We start from the raw sequence: 17,764 nt of genomic DNA, 5'->3' as shown, positions 1-17,764 counted from the left end.
TCTGGCCAGAATTTTAGAATGAGCGCCCTTTAAAACGATTTCATTATTTTTAATGCTATTTTTTTTTAAAGACTAATCACTGACAATAAGAAGAGTTTAAAATAGAATTCTAGGCTTCCAGATTTTAATGGCCCTAGAAAAACTCCATTGTTAACTCAGAAGCAGCTGCATACGGCTAAAAAATCACTTTGAGATTTGGCAGGGTTTCTTAAGAAACTTGAAGCTCAGCAAAAAGTTAAATAAATTATCCTTGAAAATTTATCAAATGCTCAGGGAGTAACTTCCAAGGGAATTTTGTCCATTCAATTGATTGTGTAACCTGAGATTTCTAATAGCAAATCATAAAATGACATTTGAAATAGTTCATGAATGCACAGAGCTAGAGCTGCCTGTTAGCAGTCACTAGACGGCTCAGTTTGAGATTGTCTCTTAAATGCCTGGAATAGCCAATGACAACATTCAGGACTCAGGAGTTCCCATCCCTAACTCCACATTACAACCTCCAAGGAATGTGAACAAAAAAGTGACTCGGCACCTGTAGCTCAGTGGTTAGGGTACTGGCCACATACACCAAGGCAGGCGGGTTAGAACCCGACCTGGGTGTCGTGGAGGGCACCTCTATTCCCAGCCTCTTGGGAGGCTGAGGCAAGAGAATCGCTTAAGCCCAAGAGTTAGAGGTTGCTGTGAGCTGTGACGCCATAGCACTCTACCAAGGGCGACATAGTGAGATTCTGTCTCAAAAAAAAGAAAAAAAGCTACCCCTGGGTGGTTCCTGTGGCTCTAAGGAGTAGGGCACCGGCCCCATATGCCAGAGGTGGCGGGTTCAAACCCAGACCTGGCCAAAAACTGCAAAAAAAAAAGCTACCCCTGGCACCCACCCCAGAAGTAATCAGTTTTAGAGGGTGGAGTTTGGCACCAGGAAGCATTCATGCTTCCCAGGTGACTGTAATGTATAGCTAGCACTGGGCACCACAGATGCAGGCAATGACATTTAGTAGGTCAAAGAGAAAGGAGAACGCGAGCACATCCCCAAGTACTTGGTTTGACGTCTGCTCTCTGATGGCAAGTACTGACAAACTAGAAAAGGACGCAAGAGCCAGAAGCTGTGCTACCATATCTCAAAAGTGACCAAGTCAATAGGTTTTATTTATGTCAATATTTATAGTTTCTGAACAGCAAAGTAGAGGGTAATGGTCCTAAAAGCAGTCCTCACCCTGAGGTTGGAGAGAGATCTACTAGAATCTTCAAAACAATTCTTTTATGTTTTACTGGAATCTATGACCGCAGCAGCAGCAAGGACTACAGCTATGACACGCCCTCAGTCCTCACCACAGCCCCATGGGTAGATATATTTTTATCTCTTTCTTGCAGACAAGGAAAGTGGGACTAAGATGTTTAGTAATTCGCCTAACACTAACGTCCAAATTCCAAGTCACAAAACTCAGTTGTAGCCAATTCCAGAATGTCAGGGCAAAAACCGCCCAACTCACATGCAGGACCCAGTTGAAAAGGGCTCTCAGTTGAATTACCCCAAGCCAGTGTGGATAAAGCCAGAAGGCCCAGAGGTACTATCAGAGCAGGGCAGGGGTGTGAGGGATGTGGGGTGACCTCACCCCCAGGGAAGACACTGATGCCATAACACTGGCCCTGGCAGCATCCACACTCCCACAGCCTGCTAATCAGACATGCATTCAGCCTCAGACCTGGCCTGAGCTGGTGGTAAACCCACAACTGTTTGCTTGGTAAGGAGGACCACACCAAATTCTCCTCTCCCATGCTTTTCTGGCTGTGACAGAAGGAAAATGTCTGGAAACCATGGGAGGCCCCGGGAAACCTCAACAGTGCTGGCTTCTCCAGAAGGTCTGGGCTGCCAAGGTCTCTGCTCAGAGAGGTTCCCTTCCTCCTCGCTGGAGTGAACTTGGGGCTCTCTTAAATCAGTTAAATCTCAACATGGTTCCCACAGTCTAAGATTTCTGTTGTTATTTAAAACCTTCATCACCAAGGCCCTGGAAATCTGATGACTCAGGAAGCACTGTGAGCCTCACTCCACAGGAAGCCCCAGCACCTGGCAAAATGAGCTCAGTAAAGAACAAGGGCACATTACAGAAATATTTGCCATTACGGATCAAACATTAAGCTACTTAATCATTTTGCATCACACATCACTGCATAGCAGAAACAATATTTTGATGTTCCAAAGACACAGTGCAGTTTCATGGTCTTGGGAGCCCCAGTTACAAGGTTAATTCTGAAGATCTATAAGACTTTTAAAGGGGCTTTGTTCCTTCCTTGTTTATATTACTGAGTGATGCACTTAAGGGCCCTGAACGTCTGTCACTTTCCACACCTCATTCATGCCATTTCCAAAGGCTCCTCACCCCCCAGAGCCTTCCCTGTCCAACCCCCCACCCGCTCTCACTGCCAGCATCATCACACCCTCTTGGCTCACACAGCAGACTACTGGTCCTTGATTATGGGCCCAGCTGCTTCTTTCCGTCATACACCAGGACACTGCTTCTCAATCTTCCCTACATGGCAAGTTCTCTGAAAGGCAGTCATTGATTTTGTCATTACTTGGGCAGGTTCTTTATGGAGAGTGTCAGGACACAGGAATTGGGGGACTGAGACAAAATAGTTAACCCTCAGGATATTGCCTTAAGGCCAACAAAAATCCCTACTTCTCAAATCACAGGCCATAAAACAAGTCCACCACAAATGACATTAGCAACACTGGAATATGGATCTCACTTTCTGGAGGTGGAGCAGTAAAGAGATGCAAGGCCACTGTAACATGCGAGAGGGCTTCACTCAGCTCCCTACAGAACACATCCAAACTAGCAAGAATGATGCCCTGCCCGGAGAAAGGGACACTCTGCCTGGTTTACACCTGACAGGTATAAATCTGTTAGGGAGGCAGGTGGCCTGTGGATCTCTAAGACAGGTCGTGTCACTCTTCTTACATCTAATTGCCTAGAGAACACATTGATAAGTTTGGGACTCAAATGAACATCCATTTATAAACTCTGATCTCATTTGACAAACAGCTCTAGAAACACTCCCACAGTCTACAGATCTGTAGGTGATGAAGCCCTAGCCCTTTCCTGAGCCTGGCAAAACATAGGGAGGAGTGGAAAGAGAGATGCCTGCACCTGCCAGCTCCCCATCAGCACACAAGTTTGAGCTGGTCGTAACATTCACAATAACAGAAAACAGTCCTCCCACGCAGCACAGACTCACAGAGTCCCTGGCTGGAAGAAAGGTAAAGGCCATCGCAGTCAAGAATCCCTTACATTGTGGGTCTTTTCTGCCCCCTGCCACACTCCACTACCTGCGGAAGAGGTACCACTCCTCCTGCTGTAGCCTACTGTGGCCTTCATGCTCTCCTGCTCCAGCCAAATGAAGGGCCCACCGCCTCCTCCCTAAACCTGGTACCTTTTCCCATCTCCTTGGGTCGAATGTTTCTCCTGATCTGAACTGTCACAGCTCAGATCCATCCATCCTTCAAGGCCCAGGGCAAATGTCCTCCGTCCTGTCCTAGACCCCTGCCCTTACCTTTTGTGGCACATGCCTACATCCCCTTGTGTCCTGCAGCTGTTTCCCCGTGCTGTATTTATGTGTGAGTGGGCCCACCCCTTACTAGAGGGCTGCAAATCCTCTCACAGGGTCTCCCTTGCACACAGCCCCAGGCCTTGCAGAGTGCACAAGTGACGGCATGATAGCTGAGGGCCTTGCTCAGCCATCTTCTACGAGGGAGGGCTAAACTCAGTCTCTTAGGCCTCGCATTGGACATGCACTCTTGGGCTTACATTCTCAGTCCTTACTCTCAGCTATTCTAGATTGCAAACAAATCACAAACATCTTAGTCAAATGCACTGCTAGATTCAATTTCCACTTTTACCTGAGGCACAGACGGTCCCAGGAAGAATAAGAGCATGTCTGTGGGAATGGTATATGGCAAAAGACACTCTGTGGCTGACAATGGCAATTAATTCCAGTGGTTGACTGAGTTACCAGGCCTTGCTTCCAACAAAAGTCCTCTAGGGTGCCTAGCGTCACAGCATGGAGTAACAGGTGGGTGGGCTGAAATGCAGCCTTCACATGCTGCTTAAGGTTAACTTATCGCCTAGTATGGTGAATTGGTTTCCTCCCAGCCCCTGGTGGGCTAAGCATTTGGCTTCATATGGACAGCATAGGTGGGAGCCACTTCAGGTGGCACAAGAGTCAAGAGGGACCCTGTTCTTCAAGTGCTTGTGCAACAACCCTTTTCATTCTGAGGAGAGGGAAACGTAACTTCCTCTCCTGTGGTGTAAGTACGCGTCTCACCATGTCCTGTGCTCTCACAGAAACAAGCCCACTGAATTCCCAAGGCCAACAGTGAGTCTGTCCACCCCTCCTCAACCATAACCACCTTTCTAAATATAAATCTAAAACCTGAACATTGGGCAGAAACTCGGAGTCGGAGCAAATGCACTTGTCTCTGTGGTGTGCACAGAGAGAAGGAACCAGATGGCTGGTCAGACAGGAGGCACCCCCGCTGCCTGGCATCTGGACTGCACCCTGGGTCTGTCTGGTCAGAGACAGGAAAGGCTCTACATACTGTTTCGTTTGCTTTCCTCTCCTCCTTCCTCCTCGTTCTCCGGATCGATGTCTTCTGCCTGGGTAATCCAGTCCAAGTAGCCCTTTAGATCCTCTTCTAGCTGCTGCTTTTCCCGGAGCTTCTGGAAATCTCCCCGTGCTTTAGCCTTCTCTCTTTCCTTTGAAAATTCTCTGAGGGAGGCAAAGAGAACAAGCAGGTGTCAGGACACCATTGGGGATCTGCACCGCCAGCCACCTGTCCTGCGGCACGACACTGTGGCAGGACACACAGCACTGAGTACAGCCACATTAGCACAGCAATGGGAGCCACACACAGGACAGGACATAGGACAGTGTCTTCCTAAGCAAGACTGTGGGTGTCAGAGTCGCAGAGACCACACCAACACACACACATGCATCATTTCTTAGAAAATGAACTCCCTTGAGGATGACCACAATCCCAAGGAGCCTAGGTCCCAAACACCATGTGCTATCATGGCTGATCTGTGACACCCCACCAGGGGCCTGAACTCACCTTCCCCACAGCCTCCTCAGATACCCGGCATCATGCTTTAAAGAGAAGGGACCCAAGTGGGCCAAACCATGTCAGAGAGTACCAAGTTGAGGGCTTCTTCAATACTCTGACACGCTTTGCATTCATACTGTGTGCTGACCCCTCTTGTCCTTCCTGGTGCCCACACTGGGCTCTCTCCCCACCACCTGCATGTTCGGACCACAGCAGACCCACCCACAGCCCAGAGGGGAACTCAAGCTCCGAAGCACTGCTGCTTCTCTTCACCCTTGCTACTTGTCATGGTCCTTCCTTCTGCAGGAGGTGAAGAGGTGGTACAATTTGTTGCCAATTTACAGGAACACCTGCCCTGGAAATGGTTTGGCAGATGTGTCAATGTTCCCAGCTGCCTGCTATTTACTCTACCCTCCATGTGTGCAATCCTGTATCTCTGCGCATGTACAAAACCCCACATTCACTCAGGAAAGTCCCAGTCAGGTGGATGATTACCCAATTTTTATATGCAAGGAATCAGGTGTACTTCCAACCATGAATTGTTACAGGAGCCAGGATATGTGAGTTATAGATTTAGTAAGTACAATTAAGAAGCTCCTAAGAAAGCAGGTGAGGTTATAGCAATGCAGCCTCTGCACACAGATCCCAGGATTTTGACACAAGTTACCGCTCTTTTCTCGCCTTCCTTCCAATTCAAAGCCAGCGCATGTCCCTTTCCAAGACCTAGCTCATTCACCCAACTCAACTGATGAATACAGAAATGATCTGCTTTCATAAAGCTAACCACCTTTTCACCCCCCCCCCACAACTCTAGCTGTAAAGGGGCTGAATGGATACTTGAACACCCAGTGACACCTATACATCAGATAAGAAACTGGACGCCTTGCCAAGGTGCTGCCTCCACCCACAATTAGAAAGGATCCCACTCTTTGCTCCTAAATCATCCCACTTTTTGGACCCCCTGGAACCTAACCTTGGTTCCATTAGGGCTGGTCCTTCCCTACTGTCTGGGAAGTGAGGAAGGAGGCAAGGCCTCATAGTGTCTTGGGTGCAGCTTATGGAGACCTGATCCCAAGGATTTGGAGAGTGAGCAGGAGTTGACCCCAATCCAGACACATGCTCTAATCTTTCCATCCAAATACATTCCTCTCGGGGAGAACACCTTCCTATCTCAAAGAAGAAGGGACTCCGTGGGCAGTGGCTGTGGCTCACACATACCACACCCTGAGAATGGTCTGGGGTTTCTAGAACCTCCTGGGCTTCTGAGACAAAAGAAATGCATAACCCAGCCCTGGGTAAATTCACCAAATTACTCTGAGCTCTGAAAAAGTCAACTCAACAGAGAATTACATCCCTGAGCAACAACGCAAGGGCTTGGAGTGGCACATGTCAACAGGAAAACAAATACAGAATCTGTTTTCCCAATATATTATAAATAACAAGTGGACCTACAATTCTATTACACCAAAAAGTGTCCTAGTGCTGATCTTTTGGCATGTTTTAATTCTGAACTTGGCACATTACATTTAGATGCTTACATCCAAACCGGTATTCTTATTTTGGATTCATAGCATACGAGTTCTTGAAAAAACTTTATAGAGATAGTAAACGAGTTATCCCATGAAGCTTAAGGACTTTATAAAATGAAATTTATATCTTTAATATCATATTTTATGCATTTTTAACATTAGAAATATAGAAAAATCCCCTATCCAGCTGCATCACTGTCACACATTCTTGGCTGTTAGGTCACAGCTAAGCATGCGTAAGTAAAACCCTACTAAGACTAAAATTCCTGAGAATAAAAAAAGTCCTGGTTTATATAAAATAATAGTCACTATTAAAAAAGTTCACATAACAAAGCCATTACTGTAGAGATTTACAAAAGTTCATATAACAAAGCTGTTACCGTAGAGACCCTGTGAACCTGTTTTAGACTGTTCCAAATGGCCTAATATGCTAATTAGCAGGCAGGTAACACTGAATTGGACAGAACTGAGGTTTACACAGCATAAATCTCCTGTTCACTAAGAGACAGAGTGAAAGAAAGGGGCAGGGAGGTGGCATCTGTGTGATAAACCCAACTGCCCCCTCAATTCTCCGGGACCGTGTAAGCTCTAAGTCTGAAGACCCTGGTTCTAGTCCCAGCTCTGCCACTTTTCTGTTCTGAGCTTCAGTTTCCTCATTTGCAAAATAGACACAATAATTCCTGTTCTACTGTTTCACCGGGATGAGTAAGATGCTCAGTAAGATGACACTTCAAAAAACACAAAACACAGAGCACTGTATATACATGCAAAGGTATCATGTTTAATTGTTGAAACTGGATATAAGAGAGAAATGAAAAAGGCAAATGGGAAAACTTGCTTAAATACCAAATGGAGAAAAATTAGGAATAGCTCTGAATGATCTCTCAGCTGCCATGATCCTATCAGAAGTGGGACACACACAAAAGGACACATGGATCTTCAGGCTCACAGTGACCATGACGGGCCTGCATCACTATCCACTCAGTTGACAATTGCCCGTTCCCATCACAACCACCTTTCAGCTCTCTGTTACAGAAAATCTCCCCAAGTCCTTTGTGCATCTTTTATCTAGCTCAGTGGATGATGATAGAAAGTGACTCCATTTTACACAAGAATTCATCATGTTCTAAGAAGCCCATTACTCAGAAATTGAATAACAGTCACTATTACAAAACTTTATTTATCAAAGCTATTGTAGAAATCATTACACTTTCATAACTGCCTGAAAATCCAACTGTTAACTGCTAGGAGTCTACTTGTTCCAAAATGGAATTTTGTTTGTGGTGTGTCTGACCAAAAGTAAAGATGAGTAAGAAGTACTCAGTCAAAAAAAAAAAAAAAAAACCAAAAAACCCCACCTGCACTGCAGACAAAGTGGCAAACCATTATTTGAAGATGGAACATACATTAATTTAAAATTTATACTGTAAACTCTACAGCAACCACTAAAACCAAAGACTGAGAAAAAGTGAGAGGAGAAGGGGAAGAACCAAAAACAAATGCAAAAAGCAGAAAACAACTGCAAGCACCCAAATATACCACTAATTACTTTAAATGTGTATGATCTAAATACATCAATTATAAAATAGAGATTGTCAAAGAATGTAGATTTAAAGAACAAGAGACCCAGCTGGGTTAAAAAGTAAAGGAACATTTTTTTCCCATAAATGTAAAAGCTGATTCCCAAATCCATATGAAAATGGAAGGGATCCTGAATAACTAAATAATCCTGAAAAAGGACAAAGTTGAAGGGCTCACAGGTACCAATTTTAAAAGTTAATGACTCCTGGCAGCGCCTGTGACTCAAAGGAGTGGGGCGCCGGCCCCATCTGCCAGAGGTGGCAGGTTCAAACCCAGCCCCAGCCATAAACCGCAAAAAAAAAGTTAATGACTCCTTTCACTTAACACTATGTCTAGCGTCCCTCCATGTCTTATGGCAGTGCATGTCTTTTTATTGCTAAATAATATCCCATTGTGTGGATGTACCACTGTTTGTTCCTCCATTCTTCCATTGCAGGGCATCTTGGTTGCTTCCAGTTTGGGCCAAGTATGAATAAAGCTGCTGTAAACACTCAAACAAAACAAAAAAACCCCACACATTGAGTGCTACCCTTTGCACACCAATGAAAGGGAAATAAAATGTCCATAATCTCATTAGTATGTATCTGAAGGACAGAACAGAAGACATGGGGTGGGGACAAAGGGTGAAAAGGGGCCAAAGTTAGAATTATGCTCCTAAGTGTTTCCCGTAGTTTTGACTTTGGGAACCATGTTAATGTTCTTCACATTAAGCATTTTTAAATTAAATAAACAAGGATGAGATGAAGGGAAAATACCCCTACACTGAAAGTGAATCGTAACAAATGAATGGGATTATACTTCAAATGAATGCCTTAACTATCCTGAAGGAGAAAGATAACACTTAGGAATGTGTGGCTACACACTCTCAGTCTTGGGCAGGACTGAATTCAGGAACAAACAGCAAATAGACACTAAACTCTTTTTAGGAGGTTTTTCGGGTAGTGATGTGGATGAGACCATTCTGAAACTATTTTAGATGTATTACAGGATGTAACAAATGAGTAAATGTGTTACTGTTGCTGGGAGCCAGAATACTGTGGAGCCTCTCACTGTGGAAAGGAGGGACACAGAAGCACAGAATGAGGACTAGAAAGAACCCTCTAGCGACAAACTGGAACTGGAAGCATAGGTGTGAACTCACGATTTCTAGACTATGTTTATTTTAAAGTCTGATTTCTGACATCTGATTTTTAAAAGATGTTGGTACATTGGTATGCATAAGTGTATGTGTATAGAAATGCATCCATTTCCTAGTTGTGTCTGTAGAAGGGATCTAGACACAACGGTGCTCTGTGGGTATGAGCACACGTGGATGGTACTCATACCTTGGTCTGTAATAACACTCCCCCTTGAAAGGAACCAGGGAACCAGGGTCTTTGGAGAAATAGTCAATTCCAGGGATAGGGTAGGGTAGGTGCCAGATGAAGAAAATAAGGAAATGCTCAAAAACAAACTCATGCTGGACACACGTTATAAGAACACGGGAGCTACAGAAGCATCTCCCACTGGCTAACCTGAAAAAATTTGAACACCAAATAACTAAGGATGGGAATAAATTATAAAATTTTCTTTAAAAAAAAAAAACAGTCCATAACCCTTATGGATAGATAGCTAACAAAAAAGCTACTGAGATAAAATATTAATAGTGAGTGGTTTAGGATAAAGGGCACATGAATTGTTCATTGTACTATTCCTATTCTTGTAACTTTTCTGTATATTTGCAATTATTTCCAAAAATAAAAACATTTTAAGTGCTTAGAAAATACAACTGTACTAATCAAATGCAAATTTATGTTGTTACACAGTCACTTTGGTCTGCCAGCCAGATTGCAAGTTCCTGCAGGAATGGACAATGTTGTCCATTTCATGCATATTTCTTCCCATATCTCTGATTCCCCATGGTGCCCACTTCAAACAGCCATGCAGGAAGGTTGAACAAAAAATGCACCCAACAAAATGAGCCCTACTCCTACTCCTGGAGGAGGCCAGACTCATCTCTGCAGAACAGAAAGCCCACAATTGCTGGAATCTCCCAGAAACATGTAACGAGCATGCCCAAGCCTACACATACCGTCTGGAACAGCCTCCACAGCCAACCTGCCATTTCTCCTTATCATTGTCAGGCCTCAAGTGGTAGATTTTCTGTCTCTAGATCATTAGAAAAACTTCCCTTTCATCTCCTTTTTAAGGAGCAATTACTTAGTAAGGAAACTCCCTGGTATCCCAACAGGACAACTAACCAGGGTCCTACACAGGCCGGTTTGCGCATGCCCCACCCACTGAGGCCACTAATGGAGGTACAGCCAGAGTGTCTGCTCAGGGCTTGCCTCCTGTTCTGCTCCAGGTGACTGCTGCAGGCCTGGACTTCACTCTGTGGTGCCCACACTCCTCACTGCTGCCCTTGAGAACCAACTGTAGACGCCTCAGCCTGGCACTCAGGCCTTCTCCCAGATTCCACGCCAGCCTTATTTGCCCATCCTATAAATGTACACCCTGTCCTTTGGCCGCTCTTCTCAATTCCTCAATCTTCTTTACTTTAGCCCACCTGACACAGCCTTCTTATCTTTGAATTAAAGCCCAGCTTTCAAGACCAAGCTCAAGTCTCATGTTTTTGGTGACACATTTCCTGGCTAGCCCACCCTAACGTGTTCTGCCCACCAGAACCACCAGAGCACTCTTCTTGTTAAGCACCAACATAGACACACGTGCGCCCCCTCCTTCAGGCAGCCCCTCCGTGCTGTACCCTGCAGAGTCCAGCATGATACTTACCCCCATCCTCACTGGGGAGCGCCCACGGCTATTTCTCTCCTTATCTGGAAACTGAGGCTCAGAGAGGTTGGGCACACAAGCCTTTTAGCTGTCAAATCCACCTAACATGCCACCTGGGAGGGAAAGGCAGGGAGCAGAGGGAGAAGAGGGCAGATGCCTGGAGGGACGAGGATCAAAAAAGAGGCCATGATCAGCCCAGGGAAGGCCTTAAATATAAAACTAAGGAACTGGGGTTTCTTCCTTACAGGCAATGCGGTACTGACAAAAGTCTGATAGGACTTTTATCAACTTTGCTTTACAGGTGTCATGTGTGAAGAGATCAAAATAAGGAGAAAATGGTGGTGGGGAAGCAAGAAGGCATTCAGCAGCACATCCCTACAGGGGTACCCATAGCACCGTCAGGAGAGATGGACTAACGCCTCAGCCGGGTAGCTGGAGCATGGATATTCCAAGACCTTTTTGGTCTATCTTCCCTGGGCCCACATGACCCAGGCCCTGCCCCACTCTGGCTAGCACTTGGTAACCACTGGCCTATGCCGCCTTCAACTATAGCTGTAGCTCTGGTCCCTTTGGCCTCCTCTATGGCTTACAAGGTAAACCAGGAAACCTGACTGCTGTGAACTGGTCCCTTCCCCATTTTCTGCTCCTTTCCCTGAGCAATAGTCTGACACCCTCTCTTAGACCTGGCAGCCAAGAAATTTAGTGGCATCAACATCCAAGAAGCTGCCAGGCATGATGGCTCACGCCTGTCACCTAGCACTCTGGGAGGCTGAGGTCGGAAGACTGCATGAGGTCAGGAGTTTGAGATAAGCCTTAACAAAGCAAGACTTCATTTTTACTAAAAATAGAAAAATCCAGCCAGGCATTGTGATAGGTACCTATAGTACCAGCTGCTTGGGAGGCTGAGGCAGGAGGATAGCTTGAGCCCAGAAGTATGAGGCTGCAGTGAGCTATGATGCTGCCACTGAACTCTAGATGGGGTGACAGTGAGACTCCATCTCGAACAAACAAACAAAAATACCCAAGAAGTACAAGGGCTCAGTGAGTTCAGAATAAATGGCTGTGGGGGATAAGAGGAGTTCTGACCATAAAGCAACAGTATGGCCCCACGCCCGACACCAGCCCCTTAGCCGGGAAAGATAAACACAATAGGCACAGCCTGAGCCCAGCCACCACCCCATCACGCAGTCTTTCACGTGTGATTGTGCCAGCCTTGGATCACACCCGATAATTAACAGCAGTTCAGCAGAATCTGAGCCTGCACAGCTAGGGGAAGTGATGTGGGTTTCTGCAAGACAGTGTAGGTCCACACTCTGTTCCCCACCAACAGAAACAAACTGCTTGTTTACTCAGGTTTTTGTTCAGAGTCTCCAAAGTAGCTTTACACTCACTTTCCATGGGCTGCTTGTGGCCTCATGTAAAACAAGCAGGGCAAGTGTTTTCATGTCCCTTCCACAAAGACCAACCTCAGGCTCAACAAAGCATTAGTGGCCCCACATCAAATGCACCATCAACAGCATGACAGGGCTACCAACCAGGCTCCAAATCAAGCGTCTCTTCCACAGGCCTGCCTGAGCCCCAGCCTCCTGGCTCAAACACTCACTGCTCAGGACCAGGGAGGGAGGGGTAGAAAGCACTGCTCTGCTTACATGTGTTCTGATTTTCTTCTAGAGCCCCTGCTCAGGAATAGAGAAAGCTGACAGCCCGCCTTCTGTTCATCTTCCCACCGAGAGTCTCTCACTCCTCCCCAGGAAGCACCACTCCAGGGACAGACTCTTCCCACAGCCTCAGTGGAGCCCCCAGGGCCTAGGAACAAGCCCTGTGCTCTGCAGAGAGGCCCCCAAACGCTGACATCCTGATCTGGGATGCCTGGCTCAGCTAACACTACTCTGTGACCCAGCCTGCCGCCAGCCATCACACACAGATGGAAATGCAGAGCAAATGAGACTGCCACAGACACAGATGACACACAGGCGGCTCTGGGAAGTTTTATTTCTCAAATGCCCCATAAAATAAATGAGCCCCTGGACATCATCCTGATTTAGATATGGGATTTCTTTCCCTTGGGTTGCAATGCTATTTGTTTTAATCAGATCTACATAAACAAAATTTAGATAAACTAAACACTTTGATATTTACATGCACACATACATCAAAAAATAAAAAATAAAAACCCCAAACACAACATATAATAACCTCCAATGAGTAGCACCAGGAGAATCACTAGGACTCAGATTTCTAGTAAAATAGAGACATCAGAAATTCACCAAAAAGAAAGGCTTATGTTTATAAAAACAAAGAGAAGGGGGAAGTTGAAGAAATAACCCACTGATTTTTATCAGAGGAGGCCAGCCTTCTTTAGAACTAATTTCCCCTACGCAGACATGAAGGAAATAAAACAGCGTAAAAAGTGGTTAAGTTCAAAGAATATTTTTTCATGTTTAAATTTATTTTTTTTTGGAAAGCACATAGATTCAATTTTTACTCAAGGAAACTACGTATTTTTTTAAAAACAAAAAACAGCAGTAATGTGTGATTTCACAATGAAAACTTTTTTTTATCGGTAGTACTGGTTCAGTTCAAAGTTCATCAAAATCACTGTTCTTGTTCCAGTTTTCCCCCAATCATAAAAATCCAGCAATAGCCAAAGGATATTCTGCTGCATAAGACAAATAGGCCAAGGTGGGGTACGGTCTTGGGACTGCAGCACCTGGCCAATGCCAGCAGGTCTGGTCCTTAACAAGTGATGTCTCTGGGGCAGGGCAGGGACAGCTAACCTGGGACAGCATTTTCCAGGGGGAGGTGGCCACCAGGAAGCACATGGGAACTGCTGGGGGGAAAAGGGGAGGAAGGAAATGGAGGGCCCTTGTTTACACCATAAGTACATTGAGGAAAGCGTCTGACAATCACATTTTAAATCATCAGACCACATCATGATTATTTCTTGGGGACTCATGACTTGAGCTAAACCCCATGGTGAATCCTTTTGTAAAGGAATTCAGTGCCTCCTAATCTTTCCTGTTTGCTAAAGTTTTGGTAGATTATGAAATTTTCTCAAAGCAATTCTCCCCTTTTCATTTCCTTGATGCTTTTCTTGACATAAAAGACAGAAGATGATTTAAAAAGAAAACAGTTTCCATCTTCTGGGAGGACAAACCACTTTCAACGTAGTGTTTCCTAGCTTTTAATGACTACGTTGAGTTGTGTGCCATAGGAACTTAGCTGCTGGGCTGCCCTGCCCACCACACCTCAGCGACTCCTCTGAGCAGGGCAGTGGGGGTGAGGATGAGTGAATGAACACACCATCTATGTGGCTCCCAGTATGTCTTCTGCCTCCTTCAGTGTACACTCCAGTCATCTTTGAGCCCACTCACTTCCCCCAGCACCAGCTCTCTTTCTGCTCCAGGCCACTGTGCATGCTTTTCTCTCTGGAAAAGCGTAAGCCTCAACTGCTTTTCCAGATGCCACCCTACTCAGCTGGTCGAGGATATAAGGACATTTCTCCAATGTCCTTGCAGTTCCCTACATTAGAAATTTTGTAGAATTTATTTCATAGTCCTTCAATTGGTTACTTAATTTCTTTTGCTCACCAGATGGTATTCTCTGTGAAAGAGGGGTTGTGTCTGTCTTGTCTTGTCACAACCCTGGCCAATAGTAGTTGGGTGATAAGAATCAGCTAGATAAATTAGTAAATACTTTCATAAGCATGGATTTCATAGTAATGATGGTCAAACATAGACACTGGGCTCTGCACTGCATGTATTGGGGCACAAGTGCTCATGTAACTTCTATCACTTAAAACTGTACCCATCATGCCATTAAGTTAAAAACAAAATAAGTAGGATTCCTGTACAAGTCTAAAAAAATATGTAAACATACACACAAAAATATATATTACAAATAAAGTATCTCAGGAATCTATATCTCCTTGTTTGAAGACAAAGAATTTCTCTCTCTTTGAAGGGTTAGTTTCCATGGCTACCAAAGACATTCCAATGCTTCTAGGGGAAAACTTCTCCCAATAAGAATCGATGCAGAGTGCATATTAAAAGTTATAGCCTTATTTGAATCTATTTTTATTTAAACATGTTTTAACAGTTATTCTTCAAAAACATGGGCTCTCTTGTCTGACCTCCCTCTCTGAATGAAATATATCATTCCAATCAAAACAGCCAAACCAATATCATCTCTGATTTTAGTGACAGGCTTCAAATACTGCTACTTAATAAGTCACTTAAGAAAGGCACTTTGGCGCATTTCTCAGATTCCAGTTTTTAAAGAAAAATAAGAAAAATGTGTACTGATGTCTGGCCTGGGAGCTTGGCAAAACCCTTAAAAACAAACATGTCTGAAGGCTCCCAGAACACCAGGGCATGTCAAGGGCCCAGCTAAACTGCCTGGAACGGACTGGTAGCTGGAGGGGCTGTTCCAAGAGCTGCTGTGGGTTCCATCTACAGAAGAGCCATGTGGACCTGAGGCTGAGACTGAGCCCTTCTTTGAGGTCCCCCTAAACAATACCTGTGGGAAATGCAGTCAAGTCCCACTCACTGCCATGTAAAAGGCAAGACCTGCTGAGCGGCACTGAGAGGGGACAGGAGGAGCACCCATGGAAAGGTAGGAAGGGTGGGAAGTGCCTTTTCTGGGATCTCAGAGTAGCTGAGGAGGACAGGGGAAGAGCTTCACGTCACGGGGGGAGACGCAGGGGCTGAGAGATCCGCCTTCCTGTAACACAGCCCCAAAGGACCACTTAAGCTGGAATGCAACTTGTCCACAGGCAGATATAAGAGGAAAACGAAATCAATTTCTCTGAAGCCTCCACATTCTACTGCTCCACTCTGCTTTGGGTAATTAATTGAAGGAAGAGAAAAAAAAACTGATAAAGCATGAAAAGCAGAGCAGCTCAGGATACATCAGCATGGACACGGCTGGACAGATGGGGTCCCACACAGCTCCCCTCACCAGACACAGAAGGAATTTCCAACTGATGAGAAAAAGCAGCCTGAGCTCTGGAGGCAGACAGATCCTAGCCTTACTAATTTACCAGCTGTGTAACTTCGAAAACACTGATAAACCTCTCTGAGCCTTGATTCCCTCATCTGTAAACTGAGGCACAGAGTACTTACTTTGCCAAAGTAAAAGAGAATATCAAATGAAATAAATTGATTAAAGCACTGGGCCCAGTGCCTGGTATGTATCCTAATTGGTACATTAGCGATGATTACAAACGATAAAGAAAAATTCCCTCACACAATCTACATCCCAGACTTGGCAATCAAAAAGCACAGACCTCTCTTCCTTATCTGAGGGCAGAGACTACAGCAATCTGCCCTGTGTATGCCTTCAATTCCATCTCCACCTCTGCACTCCAGGCAGTCTTGCCAGTGTATTCACTGGCTCTAACAGGCAGGAGGACATCAGGCCCCGCTCTTCCTACCATTTGCCGGGAGATGGAAAGTGCTTTGTCATCCCTACAGATCCTACTCAACTTTCAATGCCCAGCTGGAGACCAGCTTCCTCAGGGGAGCCCTTCCTGATCTGCCAATGTCCCATTGCACTCCTAGGACAAACTTCCAGGAACATGTTTGATGCTAGAACACACTTGATGGATAGCCTAAGAGAGATACATGGCTAGAATCCATACAGGGCCCTGGCATTCCTTGGCATGTGTCTGTAGACCCGCTCATAAGTACCAGCTGATGACTCAAGGACAGGTGGGACAGCACAGCTCTGGGCAGGTGGCATGCCATCACTCACTTAATTAGAATCCTTCAGATGCAGCCAAAGTCTCCAAAACTTGGAGGCTCTTGTGAAGGTACCAGCAGACAATGCAAATCAAGATTTATTTTAAAGCAGAATTTAAAGACAATGATGAAGTTCAGTATGGATTAATATTTTATCCCTGAATCCAAACCAATCTCTTCTGAGAGTCAAACTTAAAGAAATCAGGCTAACACTCCAATGGCCTCTTCAGGCCCTAGAAAGAAATGCTAGCAAGTGAGCCTCCAGACTAAAAATAAGAAGGCTTTTCCAACTCACAGCAATGGCTTCTGGGGGGACTATAGCCAGGCCAGTGTGGAGCACCTCTCACATTTGGAAAGGTCTTTCTTTCAGTTTACAAAGTTCCTTCCCATTCATTCTCTCCTTGGTTCTTAGGATGGCTCTGTGAGGAAAACCACAGAGCAGATGGGGCTATGTAATCCTAGGGATGAGAAAACCCTGGCTCAGAGAAGTTAACTATATTGACCACAGTCACATTTCTAGAAGTAAAGAACCAGGATCAGAGCCAGGACTTCTAACCTATGACTTGGCGCTCTTCCCACTATGACACAGAGAAAGCAATAACCACAGCAACTAGTAATCCCCTTAGACAAGGGAGTCACTGTGGGCCAAAGCAGCACACAGATCACAGTCATGGGCACTGCCTTAGCCCCAGCTGCACAGACACTGAGACCATATGGCCAAAATAGCCAACCCCCCAGGCTCAGTCTGTTGAGAGTGAAGCTTCTGATATCCCCACTCCCAGGAAGATAAGCCCAAATTACAGGCTCCAGACATCACCACCCCAGACCGAGGAGCCAGGGTCCATCAGCCAAGGGCTTGCCCACAGGAGACTTCATCTCCATGAAGCCTCTGTTCTCTTTGCTGATGCTCTGGTTGTAGCCCAGTCCCTAATCACCTAGTGCACCATTGTTCCACATGCCTCTGAGCTGCTTCCACCCACTCTTCAGCCCTTCCCATTCACTCCATTCCATCCAGGGTTGCTGCTCCACCATGACAAGCCATC

The 17,764-nt window shown here is 45.5% G+C and overlaps 1 protein-coding gene across 13 annotated transcripts in view; it reads right to left on the bottom strand.

Moving 5' to 3' along the window:
- CACNA1D (calcium voltage-gated channel subunit alpha1 D) overlaps positions 1-17,764 on the bottom strand; it is a 376,968-nt gene that overhangs the window by 103,754 nt on the left and 255,450 nt on the right. For all 13 annotated transcript variants that reach the window (XM_053600740.1, XM_053600741.1, XM_053600739.1 and 10 more), the window contains one exon: positions 4,598-4,767. In XM_053600740.1, the coding sequence (XP_053456715.1) occupies positions 4,598-4,767 (170 nt within the window). The remainder of the gene's footprint in view (positions 1-4,597; positions 4,768-17,764) is intronic.

Source organism: Nycticebus coucang, chromosome 8, assembly GCF_027406575.1.
Source record: "Nycticebus coucang isolate mNycCou1 chromosome 8, mNycCou1.pri, whole genome shotgun sequence".
Classification (NCBI taxonomy): domain Eukaryota; kingdom Metazoa; phylum Chordata; class Mammalia; order Primates; family Lorisidae; genus Nycticebus; species Nycticebus coucang.
This window is presented reverse-complemented; position numbering and strand designations above follow the sequence as displayed.